This window comes from Pinus tabuliformis, chromosome 5_2 (assembly GCF_031772625.1).
Source record: "Pinus tabuliformis cultivar Carrire ecotype Pingquan chromosome 5_2, CPIR1, whole genome shotgun sequence".
NCBI classification, from domain to species: domain Eukaryota; kingdom Viridiplantae; phylum Streptophyta; class Pinopsida; order Pinales; family Pinaceae; genus Pinus; species Pinus tabuliformis.
Genome location: NC_142306.1, coordinates 850,946,309 through 850,963,564, shown reverse-complemented (window position 1 = coordinate 850,963,564; position 17,256 = coordinate 850,946,309). Strand labels below are relative to the sequence as shown.

The following is a 17,256-nucleotide window of genomic DNA, read 5'->3' as shown; positions in this document are numbered from 1 at the left end:
GCCAGTGGAAAACTCTGCAAAGGCATCCTCCACCTCAACAAGCAATGCACTATCCTGAAAAATCCGCTTGAATGCCTCTTTCCTCCCCTGTGAGATTTCACCATCCATGTGAGGAGGGAATTTGCGGGAAGGTCCACCATTCAGCCACTCATCGCTGTAGTATTTGGGGTTCAATGAGTGAGCCAAACAATGTAAAGGTGTACAATTCTTGTCCCATCTGCTAACAAGAATATTCTGTATAGTATCACAGAAGGCCTCTGGTGATGTCTCATACTCGGGGCACTCACTCTGTAGAATAACGCTCCTCACAGACTCAATCATGGAATCCCATCCCTCATAAACCTCTCCTAGGATGGGTTGTCTGTATTTGCAAATCGAAGCAAAGAAATGATAGGGTCCATGATCCGAATAATTAGATCTACCCTCGGCCACTAAGCATCATCTAGCACTGTGTCCTTCACTCTTTTAGAGGCTACTTGATCTGTCTTTCTCCAAAAAGACCAAAATTTAGAAATAACCATGGCCCCAAGAGCGGTCTTGACCTCCCTCAACCTCTTCAACATCATGAATGAAGAGGCAAACCATGTATCAACAATCTTCAACAATGATAGATTGGTGTACTCCTTGTAGCTAGTGAGGGAATTTGTATGATTTTGCACAAAGTTACGGATATGTTTTGCATCCTCAATAATGCTTCCAATCCAAAGCACATCAGAAGCAATGGATTTCAGTGCTAAGTTCAATGAATGGACAATGCAAGGTGTCCAAAACACTTGTGGATATTTAGCTTCCACAATCATGCCAGCAGCCTTGCAAACAGATGCATTATCTGTAATGATTTGCACATAAGAATCAACACCTACATCTTCAATAACTTTAATAAATAACCCACCAATAAATTGTGCATCCTTGTATTCTCCAAGTGTATCCACTGCTTTCATGAAAACTGGACCACTGAAGGAAGACACCATGAAGTTGATGATTAGGTGTTATGCTGGATCTGTCCATCCATCAGAAACAATGCTAACTCTTTTTGGAAAATCTTGCCCATTGGACCAAGTGCTCTTCTTTTTGCTGCTTGTTCCCTAGTAGAAGTAGAACTCTCAAATGGAAATTTGGTGGTGGCTTTCCTAAAAAATGGAAGGGGGTCTTCATTCTTGGGTTTTCTTGATTTTGAAGCCACATTTTCCATACCAATAGTGGACTCCTTTTCCAATTCTTTTCTCTTTTGTAAAGAAACAGCTTTACAAGCTCCAATCCCACAATCCGGTAATATGCGCTTTTGAAAGAAATGTGACAAAAGTTGCATTTCCATTGCACATTGCCTCCTCCCTTTCCCTTGGTGTTTGTCCCATCCTCTCTTGTGACATATTTCCACAATGGATATTTATCATTGTCTTTAGGTCCTCCTCTTCCCTCAACATTACTTGCAGCAGACTCTGATGATATTGGGGGAGGAGGGGCATCTCCACCCATGACATTCTTGCCCTTCCTTTGCCCCCTAACTGCTTCCTTTGATTGAGCCATGAATACTGTAAAAGAAATGAACAAAACATGCACAAATTTGTAAACAAAAAATCATATACAAACTGCTGTAATAGAATAAGAAATGCAAAAAATGGAGTTGAAATGCACTGACTTGGTGCTTGAATCTCCTTACCGAATGCTCTACTCCCTTAGCTCCTTGCTCCAAACCCTTCTCCACTTGCAAACAGCTCAAACAATGCTTGCCAAATGATAAACAACGTGACTGTAATGAGCAAATGCGGCCTTTTCTAACCCGCGGGAGTCACTTTTCCGCCAAACGAATCCTGGAAAACAGGACACGCAGTCAAAAATCGGGACACGTTGGAGAATTTCGGGACACGCTTGGGATTCGACGTGTCCTGATAGGATTCGACGAATCCTGTTTTTTGGACACGTTTTTTGGACGAATCGTGTCCGACACGCCGGATTCGGACACGTGGCCCCTATATAACGAATCCAGTTACTTAGCTGCCTTCCAACATCATATTTGTTAGCAAAACCATCTGCACGTTTACCAAGATACAAAAAACAACAAAGGAGTCCGGCACAGATTTCAATGTAGATGCTGGCTGATCTAGACAAAATCTGTCAGGTACAAAAATTTCCCACGCTCAATAATTACTCTTGCATGAATGTCAAGAAATGTATGACACAGTCCCTTGAGATAATATCCCAGGAATAAGCTACCAAATCAGACTTCCGTAGTTAGGCCATACGTCCAGCCCAGCAAAGTACAAACAAGTTCGAACTATGCAAAAAAGGGCACCATACGAGCTGATATATATATATATATATATATATATATATATATATTGGTTCAGGACAGAACGTGGTAAAAAATCAAACCACAGAGCGATTCAACGCAAGAGGATGTATTACGCCAAACAGAAAAAAAACCACGGCTCCAGACGTGCGGAGAGCAGTTTCACTGAGAAAACATCGAAGCATCAATCGACCATATGAATCCCTTGTTTTCTGAGCAATTATGGCTTTGACCAACGTTTGCTGTTTGGATAAAACAGCCTGCAAAAGACAACTTTAACGTGCACAGAAACGTGAAGGCAAATAAGACGTGACTTTGAACATGTGGCAGCGCGACCAGTCACCTCAGATCAGGCAGAATATTGCACATATAATGACAGAGAGTTCTGGGCGGAAAGGGGACGCATGTCGTTCTTTGCCAGCGTTACCATCAATAGCGGGCGACAGTAGCGATTCTAACTCGGGCGGCCCGTGCACGGTGGCCGACTGCATGCCTTCCTATAGTGACTTGTTGACTTGTCTGTTGCCATGAGCGTGTTGATAATGGTGCTAACGGGAGTCAAACGAAGAAAATCTTCCGCAGGAGTCAAGAAGCGTCTCGGGGTGCAGTCACAATGGGAGCTCGATGACAGGTCGTGCACGTTGGGGAGCTCGATGACAGCAAACACTGAAACTCCTAGGTTTGATCCCCACGACTTGTCCTTCAGGTACTGGAGATCTCAGAACAGGAGCGAAAAAATCCACACCCGCTGTAACCCGGGATTACACCAAATCCAACCCAACACTACACGGATACCTCTGGTATGAAAACCCTCAGAGAAGATTGTGGCTCAGAAATTATGACGCCCAGAAAAAAAATTCCAGATTCCTAGAGAGCTATTTCGAAATGAAGCAAAATTTTCCAAATAATGAAAAATTATTTCGAAAAATACCTAAGCTCTGATACCATAATCAATGAATGAATTGAATTGATTTACATGAGCAAATGAAGCTCAATAAGTAATACAAAGATATTTACAGAAATAGAAACATCAAGTTTCTATTAGAAAATAGAAACAACTAGTTTTTTCTAAGAAATTGCTAAAAAGATAAAAATAGAAACAGCTAATAAGAATGAGCATTAAACACTAAATAGCATTATTCTAATAGGCTATAAGTACTCGTTTGTAACCCTTCATGTGTAGGGCAGCACAATCATGTATTATGAGGCTTGAATTTATTTGTAGGATGGTTAATGCATTAAATGTGGAGGACGACCTTGTAATAAATCCAAGGTTGTCGTCTGTAATAAATGTAGATATTCCGTTGTTAAAAGAGTTGTACTTTTTCTTTATGAATTGATAAATTTGTTTCTTTTTCCTTAAAAATATTCACACTTTTTCTTGTCACAATGCCTGCATTTATTGTTGTAATTTAATGTGATCATGCAATTGTTATTAATTTCCTTGTCACAAAGGCTGCATTTATTGTTATAACTGAATGTGCATGGTAAATTGTCATTAATGCATAGTACATCTTTTGTTTTAAGACTTTAGTTTATAGAAATGGTGTTATGTTACTTAGTGCTTTGTAAGGCTAATTATTAACTGCCACTGTGGCTGCTGTTTAAGGGGCATGAAATGCAATTCCTGTTTTGCACCAAATTCCTATACAGGGCATTAACAAATGGCATAATTCCCAAATATGAAATGTTAAATCAACTTGTTCAGCATCTTGGTGAATTGATTCTTCAAATATAGTTTTCATGCTTGTTTGTTGCTTGTTGCTTTGTTTATCCAAACCGATAACAAATTTTACACGGATTAATTGTCACACATGTAATAATGCTGCACCGATGAATAACTGAGGCACTTTTGCATGGCAATGGGGAGGTAGAACTATTTTAAGTTCTAGCAAATTGCACAGTACTTGTTGAACAATCATGAAGGCTATAAAAGTTGGATTTTTTTTGAAGTTAGCTTTGAGTTCATCAGAGTTTTCCATGTTTTCAGGTGACAACTGCATTGCCAGCAATAGAATTGGATCCGCCCACAATATCAATGACATTTAGTGTCAACGACTCTTCCCTTGGTGGTCGTGATGGAACCCAGGTATAATGTAATAGAAATACAGTAGAAATACTGTCTTTTTTGTTGTGTGTAAAATTTCAGGATGCATCTCCTTTTTCTTGTTCCCTCAATTTCTGTCAAAAACACTTTAGCAGATATAACTTATTGAAGGGTTGTAGTTTATGACTGAGCACTGGTCATTTTCCTGTTAAAATTTTATTGTTCATCAGGAAAGACAAGATGAAGTCAACAAGAAATTCAGAAGACCTCACAAGCTGAAGTTAGAACGAGAGCCTTATAATTCTTTTGTGTCAATTTGTCTAGGATTTTTGTTAAAAATGCTGAGAAGGGGGTGAATCTTCAATCAGATAATTTTAACTTCACAGAGTATTGATTATCATTAACATTAGATTAAAAACGTAAGTTAGCATCACACCACATGAACAGATCACAACACCATTCAACAATGCACAACATCCAAGACAGTAGTTAAGAGATTTTTAGGTGGAAACCCTTCTGGGAGAAAAACCACCGAATGCTTCTTAATATATGTCTTCAAAATTTACATCAATAGGAAGCGCCAACGTCCAAGATTTTCAACATCACTGAAAGAGGCTCCAACCCCTTGGTTTACAGGCCCCAACCTGAAGGAAGCTCCATCTCCTTGATTTACTAGCGCCAACTAGAAGGATGCTCCAACGCCCTGGTTTTATCAGCTCTGATTGAAAGGATGCGAGAACACCCTGCACAGGCTCCAACCTGCCCTAGCACCACCCTGCTGCCCTGAAGTGTTCTCAGGCTCCAACTTGAAGGAGACTCTAATCTCCACCTTGCACCACCCTGCCACCTTAAAGACAAAAGATAGAAGAATACGATAAATGACACTGAATGCATTGCTTAGCCATGGTTGCTATTATTAGCATTGTGGCACTGCCTCTGATCTTGCGATATCACTGTCAATGCCACTACTATCACTACTGTCAACTTGTAATCATCACTGTCTTTGCCATAAAACCACTTTATTGTCTCAACAACTCTGCTCAAAACATATACATGCCTCTGTAAAACCTCTATTTCTGCCTATCACTGCCAAACACCAACTTAACACATTAGTACTGCTTAACTTCACATTGCACAGATAAACCATAGCAACAACAAAATACATTCTCTGCAAGTAGCCCTGTAAACGCCAAAAAACAAACTATGATGCAAACCGTAGCATACGTTAATAATTAATTCTCTGTAGACACTCTGGTATATATATCAAACTCTAACAACAACATTTCACTCAACCATTGTTTTTAAACCCGGCTGGCTCGGAATTGACTCGGTTGAGTTGGTCTGAGTCGGCCAAAAAAATTTCAACTCGGTGGTTGAACCGGTTCGGCCGGCCGAGGCCGAGTCCGTATCAACTTGGCCAGGTCAAGGAAAGCGGCCAGTGAACCCCCAAAAACACAATTTTTTGATTTTTTTTAATGTTTTTTCTGAGTGTGGGGGACTACAAATGGTTTTATTAATTGGTTTTTTGGTTTTTGGGGTCCATTCCCCTCTCCTAGTATTGATATGCTATTCAAATTTCATGGTAATGTTAAATTCTTAGTGGTTCCGGCCTCATTGGATTCCATATGGAGAAAGTAGAATTTTAGATTTCATTCAAAATCCAGCAGACTTATCAGTTTTTCAGGATTTCAGGATTGGGGGATTGCAATGTTTCCATTGAATTTTGTCATGTATTAGGGTATGGAACTCGTATTTAATCAAGAGCACCAATCCCTCTATGTACCTTGATGTTAATGACATTGGTTGTCGAACTCCTCCGGGATTCGCTCCCAAACCGGGAGCTTCTGAAAATGTCGCTCCCACTCCCGTTTTCGCTCTCGCTCCCCGCTTTTGGTCCCGCTTCCAAGTAACACTGAGCCAAATGATGTTGGTAACTGTAGCAGTAGCCAGTAGTACTGGTCACAGACTTTTGTTGTAGAGGCCATTTATAGCCTCCTTGGTTATGTGTTTTTGTTTTGATCTCTATATAATCATCGTGTATGTATTGGACAGTGCACTGGGTGCCATTTTGATATAATGGATATATTCATGAGCCTACTTTGATCATATGTTGTCTTCTATCTATATTCTAATGCTGTGTGTTTGGAAACATGAATGAAAATCTTTAAAATTATGTGTTTTTATAAAAAATAAATATTTAATGTATTTTTTACAACGACCGAGTCATTGAAATCCAGTTGGCCGAGTCGATACCGGGTCGGAGTCGACCCTCGACCGAGTCGGAGTCGGAGTTTTAAAACATTGCTCACAACATTGATTTACACTCAGCTATGACATCAGTTCCATTTCCAAATTTTGCTCAGTAATACACACACTGTTGTCAACAACCAATAATCAATCTGATCTCAGTTATCAACATCAAGAAGATATTCATCAAACAAATCAAACATGCAACTGCCTTTGACACAAAACCTCTGCAATACGATATACTTTGGGCATCCTAGAAATTCCTTGAAAAAAAACCCTAGCAACAACAACATGTTCCCTCACTAAATTGGACCTTGTCATCACTTCAACAATATATATATATATATATATATATATATATATATTCATAGTTATAATAGCTTTGTTCCTGGTCATAAGCAATTGCCATTAATTTCATTGTCATACTAATACTCTTAGTACTTTAGTCATAACAACAAGGAATAAACCTGTATACCAACCCTATCTCTGCCCAATACAATAATACAAGCAACTATCTATCTTTGGATAGAGACCCTCACTCGGCCATTCACAACAATTATGTTGAAAATTGGCAGTTAAGGGATGAATTTCCTTGAATAAATCTCATTTCTAACTATTTTAGAGTGACTTTCTAAAAATAGAAAGTCATGTCTATCATTTCAAGCATGACTTTCCAAAAATAGTAAATCACCTTGCTTCAATTGGTAATCAAGTATAGATGATGGAAAATCACTTAACTTATCCTTAATCAATCTTAATTGTTCAATTTTTACTTAATCATCAATATTATCACTAATATTATTATTATTATCCTTATGATACTATAATATTATTATCAAAATAGAAATACATGTCACCTTTCCTACTTGGCACTCAATCATGCCACTTCGTGTTGGGAAATCTAGGGCATTAACATTAGGTGATTTCTTTTCGATTAGTAATTGCTTGTGAATGTTTTTTGCTTCTTATATTAGAATCTTCTTCTTCAGAGATTATTAGTGTTCTTCTTCATCAAACAGTAACCACTGCATGAACATAAATAGATAAGAGACGCAGAATGTAGGCTATTTGCCAGGGCCAAAACCTCTCACTCTTTGAGAGGAAAACCCACACAAATTCTTCTTATAGAGATTCCAATTGACGAATACCAAGACCAAGACCCTTGACCTATTAGCCACTTCAAGACCAAGACACAAGTCCTCTTCCTCCTTCTTGATTACTCTCTCTGGGTTCCTTCTACTTCAGACTTCGTACCATAAGTGATGACATCGAACTATGGTCATTGTGTTAGTCAAGGATACCGAACCTATATCACTGAACCATATTCGCTGCCCTTTGAGACACCACTGAGACCTTTTTCCTTGTAACAATACTGAGATCTTATCACACTCTTGTGACCTTCCTTCCGAATTCTCCTAGCAGTGGTGGCATCAAATCATAGTCTGACTTGTGTATCCTTATCCGAATATCAGAGATATATGTGAACTTCACTCTGCCACTGTCCATATGAAGTCACAGAGACATCCGAACTTCTGTTCCTAAAGATCCTCCCTGTCCCTACCCATCCAAGTTTTGTTCTGCGATTTAACATCCGAACTCCTCACTGTAATTGTCCACCGAAACTTCAGAGAGATATGTGAGTTTCTCATTGTGGAAATGCGAAGTGCCTTCACGCCTATATATAGTTGTTGACCCATAAATAAGCCGACCTGTGATCTCGAACCGGTGTGTCTCCAAATAGGTGAGTCGACATGAGTTGGTTACTTCATCTTGAAGTCGACATGAAGAGGAGGACTTGTGCTTGTCATTGGAGGGCTATTAGACACTTTTATAGACTCATATACATTCTTCATACATGACATTGACTCTATATGACTTTTATGACAAATCCTAAAGGCTCTCAATGGGAGCCATCTAAAATAAAAACTCTTGCTCATGAAACCCATGAAGCAAGGCATTACAAAAATAATTTTATTTTCTTCTTTTCATCATTTACAAAGATCATAATTACATGTCATTATGAAGACCGAACCTAGTTACACTTTTCAACACTCCCTCTTAACTAGGGAGGTATTCATAATGGTACTTGGTCATTCTCAATCTGAAGAATTTCTCATAAGAAGAATCAGATTGGTAACCCATCTGTCTAGCATCATATTTAACCAACATTGTCACATAGCAAGGCCTTGACTAACAACTCTATCCACATGATCAGAGCACAATGCTGGCGAGACCAATGATTTATAGACACCATAATCATTGTCTCTCAAGGTACATACTCCCCTCGGGTGTTCATAGAGTCTGACGTACTTTGGACTATTCTTATCATGGATAGCCAATGCTCAAAGAATATTGGTCCTCTACGACTACTCTTATCTTGGATGCCCTATCTCATCCTCAAAGAGCATCGGATGCCAGATATTTACCCAATCCTCCATTCTGTCTTCCCAGGTGAAGACCAGAATGATGTGTCTATCTCTCCCTCTTAATTAGGGAGCACATATCAATTGCAATAACAGTATGTACTCATTCCTATGGAAGGAATGTACCTAAGCTCCCTCTTGGCTTAGGAATTTCCAAGTTTCTTCCAAGTAAGAAACTTGTTTTTAGGCTCCCTCTTAATTAGGGACCTACAAAAACTCCTCAACCAGTTGCTTGAAGAGCTCCTTCCTTCGATGTCATGAATTTCTTTGTCAAGGAGTCTTCATCTTTTGGGGCTTCTTCATAGGGCACAGACCATCCATCACTTTCATCCATGAGTCAGTCATGTCATTATTCCTTTCATCAGAAAGTGATCCATTAGTCTTCATCTGGCCTTGCTTCATGTCATGTTGCCTTCTTCATGCCATATTTTCTGGAAGGATCTTACATCCTTCTATATGGTCCTCTTGGAAGACATCCACAGTTCTTCCCTTGGCAGACCTGCATAAACCCATCCAGATATTTGTTCAAAAATAAGAAATGAACACTTAAATCAAAATTACCTTTGTGATGGTCTTTCATCATGACATCTTCCAGTGTGCATCAGCATCTTGCATACATGTTGACATATCTCCCAAAGATATCCATTGTCAAGGGTCTCCATCTTTTCTAGACTTCCATCAGAGTCTTCATATCTTTCCGAGAGATTTCCTAGTCAAATATTCTTGGTCTTCCAGATGTTGATTGCCTTTACCATGGTTGCATATCTCACAATCTCTTCCTTCCTTTCTTCACACATTTCATTTCATTCCAATCAAAGTTTCTCAATTGTAGTCAACCACCTCATACTTCATATGAGGGCATATTATGTTGATTTCATCTAGTGTGACTCATGTCTTCCGGAATCCTTTCATAGGAGGAGATTCCTTTCCTAGATCATGCTTCTCAAGATAGAACATGATCAATGTTACTTGCAACAATATAACATGACTTTATAATATCGAATACAAGCATACATACCTCATTTCCCTTAGGTCATCTAGGCTTCTTTCAACAACTTCCTTGATTGAAAAAGAGCTTCAATCCCTTGATCTGCTTCATACGTCATCATACCATTATCCCATGAATTCTACAAGTTGGAGTTTATGATGAAACACTTGCTTCCTCTCTAGATCAATGATCCTTCCAATGAGGATTCTATCAGAGAATCTTGAGGATCTTGCATATCCCTATCCAACATATGTTTCCTTTTGACTGATGTATTATGAGACTTGCCCTAGATGACTTTGTCCCTTCCTTAAGTTTCTAATAAGGTTCTCAAGAGCTATATCTTTCATATTTGACTGCCATAGATTTTGTTCCAGACATCCTCCATGTTTCCTGTGATGATGTTACGAGCTCGCTCTTCTAATGCTTTTCTTCTACCTTGGACTTCCTTCTTTCAACTTCCTCCACTTCTTCGGTGAAATGGACTTCTTCTCTACCTTCCTTGTTATTGCCCTGTTTTAGCTTAGGTCAATCTTTCTAGAAATGCTCATAGCATTGAATCTTAGCTATGTTCTTCTTTCCTTTCGACAAATGTCTAAATACTTTTTTCCCTCAACCTGTCTTCTTCTATCTTGCATAGAAACCATAAGTTGTTGAATGGGATAACTTTCTTATCCCCATGGACATTTGTTACTTTATCCATCAGTTAGTGTATTTAGAACAATGGAGATCATTTCCTTATCTGAAATCATCTCTCCCAGATCTTGTAGTTGAGATCTAATGAAGATATCCCTTCATCCTTTGATATCTTTAATTTGTGTAGATCAGATCTAAGTGATATGACCTTTCTTATCACATCTTCAAAGAATAGTTCTATCAGCTTATCATATATCTCTTTTGATGTCTCCAATCCTGCTATATAGGGAATGAGGGGACCTTTGACTGATTTCATAAGAATCCCTTGAGCTTTGAAGCAACAAAACTGTAACTTGTTCACTTTAAATAAAATACACCAATGTATTTTGTAAATAATATTTTATTAATATATATGAAATGTACAAGTGATGTTGAATGTTACAATGAGGGCCCACATATATACCTAGGCAGGTGCCCCTTGATGACTGGCCATGTCTTTTTAGACATGCCTTTTCATTAAACTAATGACTTATTAAAATAATCACTACTTTGATTATTATTTACATTTATTTTTATTTATTTTATTTGTTATGAATTATATTCATAACATTGCCTCTTTCTTCGAAAAGCTTTGTCCTCAAAGCTTAATTGACGACAATTTCCTTCACGTTGCCTACTCATTTTAGCATGTGTAAGTGGTATTGTTGAACTTAATCCATTTTCCTTTCACCCTTTCTTTCTTCCTTTCTATTTTTTTTAAACCTCATATATATATAATTTTTTTTTAAATTATTATTATTATTTTAAATAACTATATAAAAAAATTATTATAAAATAACTTTATAATTGAATAAAGTTAAATTATAATAGCTTTATAAAGTTATTTTTTTTTGTTGAGGTCGTTTAATTTATTTTGTTATGCACTTGTATGGAATGGTACGGTCACATTCGTACATGCATGTCGGTTGACTTGTCAACACGCTAGTGGTTTGTCTCTTTTGTACCATCGTCACGAGGGAGTGCTCATCCATACCCTCACCCATTTCTTTACCTAGTAGTTTTACTACGTGCTCTATAAGAAATGGTTCTGGCCACTTAAAGACTTTGATGACGCTCCTTTCTTAGGAGTGGCCATGCCATTTGTCGACACTGGCCAGATCTGAAAAATCCACGTACACATATCCTTGTGGGTTCCGAAACTCATTTGTAGGGATGGTAATGCGGTTCACTGTCCCGTAGCTCTCAAAATGTGTCTTTAAGTTCTGTGTCGTGCACCAACATTCCATATTATCTATCGGAACCAAGAACCTGTCGAATTCTTCCTGTCCTCCTCTCGTTACCGCTCCTTCTTGTTTAATCGGTATCGCTCCCTCTTGGATGTTGGTGTCTCTATTTTCGTCACTAGTAGTGGCGATGTTAGTGGTTTTTCTTGTTACCTGAATGTGGCTGAAACATGAATTGAATGACAATGGGGGAGGAATGACGGTATGGAGTTTGGTGGCGTGAGATGTAGAGATCTGTTTGTAATCCTCACAACTGAATCTTCCCAACACGGGGAACACATGTTGATTCAGAGATGACCATGAGTTATCACTCTTCCATGAGTCAAAAGCCAACATTCTCTCCAGTAGATCCACCGCCTCGTGCACAACATGTGGAACCACGGTTTTCAGAGACTCTTTCGTGGGCATGGTGGTAACCCAAACTGAACGTGGCACGGATGGCGCTGTTCTCAAGGAAGTCAAGGGGATCGTCGACGGAGGGCTTGGGAACGACAATGAAGATCTCTCTTAGGCACGCCGAGATGGCCATATCGTCGCACAGGTTGTTGAAGAGAGTGCCATCGTTGACATTGTTGTGGTCGAGAAGCTCTACGAAAATGCAGCCGAGAGACCATATGTTGATGGTGGGGTTGTAATAATAGTTTCCATTGGCGTCGTCGGTGAATAGGAGCTCCAACGACCTGTATGAGATAGTCACCACCAACCGATTCATCTGGCTGTTTTCGATTCGGGAGGGACCGAAGTCGTAGAGTTTTACGAGTTGGTTGGGTGCGATGAGAATATTATGGGGTTTCAGGTCTCGATGGAGGATGTTTGTAGAGTGCAAGTGTTGAATGGCCTGTAGCAGCTGGTTTAGAATCTATTTGCATTCATCCGAACATAATCTTTGAACAACATCTTTCACTCGAACTTCTTTGTGGTCTTCTTCTTCCCCACCTTTTCCATCATCTTTGTCTTCTTCAGCATCTCCCTCATTGTTATGATATTGTTCATCTTCTTGTTTCTCAAGATATTCCTCATCCACATCATCTTCATCTGGATCATCATCTTCATCTACATTTGGATAATCATCTTGATCTATATCATTCTCATCCACATCAAGATCAACTTCATCTAGATCATCATCTTGATCTATATCATCCTCATCAACATCAAGATCAGTTTCATCTGGATCCTCATCTTGATCGAGATCATTTTCATATTCATCATTATCTATTACATCTTCATTTTCATTATCATCATTCTTATTATGGATTTCTGCATAACTTTTCTTTAGACATGCTGTAACTTCTGCACATGAATTTTCTAATTGCTGAAATGTTTCTTGAATTTTACTAAATTGGTCAATTAATTCAGGGCGAAAACTTAACGACATACTGTGCGGCAGATAACGTTCAAAGACTGGCATGGATTTGATACCACTGAAGTGACAAAACTATAACTTGTTGACTTTAAATAAAATACACCAATGTATTTTGTAAATAATATTTTATTAATATATATGAAATGTACAAGTGATGTTGAATGTTACAATGAGGGCTCACATATTTAATGCAGGCATAAACACCCAATTACATAATGAAAAACCATACCTTCGGGGTTGGAAGGCTCGCCTTCAAACATACAATCATGACAGATGAGCAAGGGCACATAATGGCTGGCTCAGGTGGCGGGGAATAATAACACATCGAGCTATTAGGTGGATGCAAGGGGATTGCTGGTTGTCGGCTAAAGACAAACCTAGGAGAAAATTTCTCCTATAGGGGTCACCCATTGGTGGTGGGTAACATTTGGCTCCAACTGGGACATGCGCTCTCCGTAGAGTGCACAAACCATGTACTTGAACAGGGAGGTCATGAGGAGACCAACAATTTGTTGGGATCGTAGACCTATTACCTACACATCATAAATCGAATGGGGCAACATGTTTCAATGATGTCCTTTGATCGCCCACGCCTTTGTTAGTCCATAAAAATTGACAACAAATAAAATCTATTCTAAAATGAAAATCTAATGTATATTCATCTAATCTAGCATGATAACATAATATGATATTAGGTTACAATGCAAAAATCAATATGCAATGCATCCTGCTCTAACATGCATGGCTACATTGTGCGAATGTTAAGTGTAATCATACAACCAATGCAACCAACATATCAGTAGATCAGTATAAGAGTTCATGCCCCTATGATTACTCATGCAATAAATCCAACGGTAGAGATAGGAAGAATCATATGCAGGATCACATGGGTCGAAGGCAGGAAAATAAGAGATCGATACATCATAGAAAGAGGTAGTGGATGAAGGGAAGGACACCAGGCTACAAACTGAATCCTTTCTTGCAAACATAGAATGGAGGAGTGAACAACCGAGCTCAGGAATTCCTTATCCAGATTCTTCGTAGGGGTGTAATGCTCTATGGGATCCTTAGGGGTATGATAAGAAGATATTCCCGCTTTCCTTCATTACATGCATGGAACTACCAGGTCAAATTCAGGAGAAGCGATGGTATCCACATTTCTCAGATCTTTATGAAAGACATCATTCAACTCCCTTTGGACCAACTTCATTAGTTTCCTCATTTTGTACCACTGAGCTTTCATTTTCCCGATTTGTGGCACAAAGCTCTTCCATAAGTTCTTTGTTTGCTAGATTGTTTTGGGAATCACAATCTTGAATACTCGTGGCTCTGTCTGGATCTTCATTGATTCTTTCATCTTAGTGGTCCAAGCCAAAACCTTCTTCTTGATCTTGATGTAAGTCACCATGTATCTCTTGCACAATATCACATAAGATAGTGACCTCCCCGTTTCTTTGCAAGATATCCCAATATAGCCCCCATGAAGGATTGTTCTTGTATTGGAGTTGCATCTCGTGTTCTTCATCCCTTTCCTTGCTGCATAAATTGAGTAAGTAATTTGTAGTCGTGCATTCTTTAACGAAATGCTTGTAGTCTTCCTTGTACTCATCGAGATGTTTTCCAATGAGATCAAATTCATTTTCATTTCTTTGCTTACTATGGGGAACAACAGTGTGAGGCATCTCTTTGATCTTTGCATAACAATTGGTTGTGGAGTCGCCATGGTTAATTCAAAGTGCCTTGAGAGATGCTTGCTACACCCTACAAGCATTAGCTTTGAGGTTCAATGAGGAACAAGGGCTTCGTTCCCCTCCAATGGAGTCGCCAAATGGATATATCAATGATGTCATATAGGAACAAGACACACATCTTGTGTCCACCAAAATGTTGCTGCACAAATTGGTAGGCCTAGTAAATAGGCTAAAGCTAGAGGGGCGACAACAATTTGGCACAAAGGCCCACTGTCACAGCAACTTATGTTCCTTCTCTTCTCAGATTTTCTAAACGGGAGGAGTCCTAGAATCCGCCACTTGTAATTAATGTGTCTTATAATAGGATTCAAAGTAAGGAAGGATGGCTCATTCAATGGAAAGGTTCGTTTAAGGTGTGAGCTTTGGGAGAAGCTTGTAAGGGTTTCCACGAAAAACCCCTTGAGAAACACTATTCGAGACCTAGGGTTGAAATATTTGACGAGGTAAGATTTCATCCTGTTAGGATATTCCGACACATAGGAAATAGTTAAGTTCAACTTGGTCTAGTATAGAGTTAGGTAAAGTGTGCTTCTTTACCGTTGTACATTTTGTAACTTACAATCCGACGGTCACGATATGTAGTGATCCGACGGTTCACTCTCTCCTCGGTATTACCGACACTTGATCCGTGGCTTGACACCCGATTGGTCCATGAGTTCTATTTAAAGCGCATGGAGGGTCATTGTTCGGGTAATCCGTGCATGAGAGAAGCTTATGTAAATTTTCATTCTTTGATTAATAAATTGCCTGTAGTAGCCACGTTGGCACAGGTCGTGGACTGTTTCCCTCTTTGAGGGTTTTAACCATGTCAAAAATACTGGTGTATTGATCTGTGATCTGGTTGTGAGCGGTGTCCTTTTGGTGTTATTTCTGAGGAACTTACCTTGTAAATTCCTACATGGTATCAGAGCTATTTGAGGGCCGCGTCCGTTGGTGATCCAAATCTGAAGCCGGTAGAACTGCATCCGACTGCCGTTTCCTAGATCTGCTGTTTCTGACTGCTTTCAGGCCGAGAGGACTGCTCTGTTGTGTTCGGAGCATCTGTTCCAGTGAGGAACCCCTTTCGTTTCACGCGAAAAGGTTTCCGGTAGCCCTAGCTGCGTCATTTTTTAGATCTGGAGGTATACAGTCTTTATTTGCAGTTTACTGTTATTTTCTCTCTGCTTATTTCGGTTTCTGTTTATTTAGCCTTTTTTATTACCGGATCTATACCTTTCATTTCTGCGTATGCTCTTTGCCCTGCGACTCTGTGCGATCTGGGCAAATCAGAAACAGAAAGGAAGTTTTTTTTCTCATGCGTATGCTCTTTTCCCTGCACCTTAGTGTGATCTTGGAAAATCAGAAACATTGAGAAAAATATTTAGTTTCCGGCCAAAGCTAACTTTGAGCCGCAAGGTTCATTTTTGAAAATATCTAGTTTTTTGGCTAAAGCTAACTTCGAGCCATAAGGTTCGTTTTCTTTGCATGTCCGTGTTGGGTTTTGTGTTTTGTGTTTTGTAGGGAAAAAGAGCTTTCTCAAGGCAAGCACGCAAACCAAGGCCCCCCCCCCTCTCTCTCTCTCTCTCAAATTTTTTGTATAGATCAATTGGTTCAAAGCTATTTTAAGAGAGTAGAGGTCTTGGGTTCAAGTCTCCATTTTGTGGGGGCGGATTTTTTCATTCCCGCACTTCGTCGGCAACTTCAACAACTTTTTTTCAAAAAGCCATAACTTCTTCATCCGGAAGCCTTTTTCAGAGCCGTTTTTTTTAAACCAGCCTAATTTTTCGAGATCTATCCATTGGAACACTTACTTTCAGCATCTTCAGCTTCAGTTTCTGTTGAAATGGAAAGTCAATACCAAGTTACCCTTGACAGCACCAACTACTTCCAATGGTTGTCCTACATGGAGGATTTACTTAGAAGTAAAGGTCTCTACCGAATAGCCACAGGCCAAGAAAAGAAACCGAAAGATGAAGACAAGGCTGCTAAATGGGAAAATAGACAAGATCAAGCACGTGGTTTGATAGGGATGTCTATTTCTCCAGATCTTAGATTCCATATTGCAGAACTTGAAACTCCTCATGAAGCAATGGAACAAATCAATAAAGTTTTTGGGATTAAAAATGAAATTAGAGCCCATCAACTTGAAAATGAGTTGCTTACATTGAACCCTAATAATTTTTCTTGCATTGAAGATTTCTTGTCTAAGTTCAAGACCCTTAGATATCTTTTAGAAGGTGTTAAGGTTAAGA

General features: G+C 39.2%; 1 protein-coding gene across 1 annotated transcript in view; it reads left to right on the top strand.

Moving 5' to 3' along the window:
- EMB2785 (elongation factor family protein) overlaps positions 1-17,256 on the top strand; it is a 317,292-nt gene that overhangs the window by 52,240 nt on the left and 247,796 nt on the right. The window contains exon 8 of the mRNA XM_089437097.1: positions 4,281-4,379. Within this exon, the coding sequence (XP_089293223.1) occupies positions 4,281-4,379 (99 nt within the window). The remainder of the gene's footprint in view (positions 1-4,280; positions 4,380-17,256) is intronic.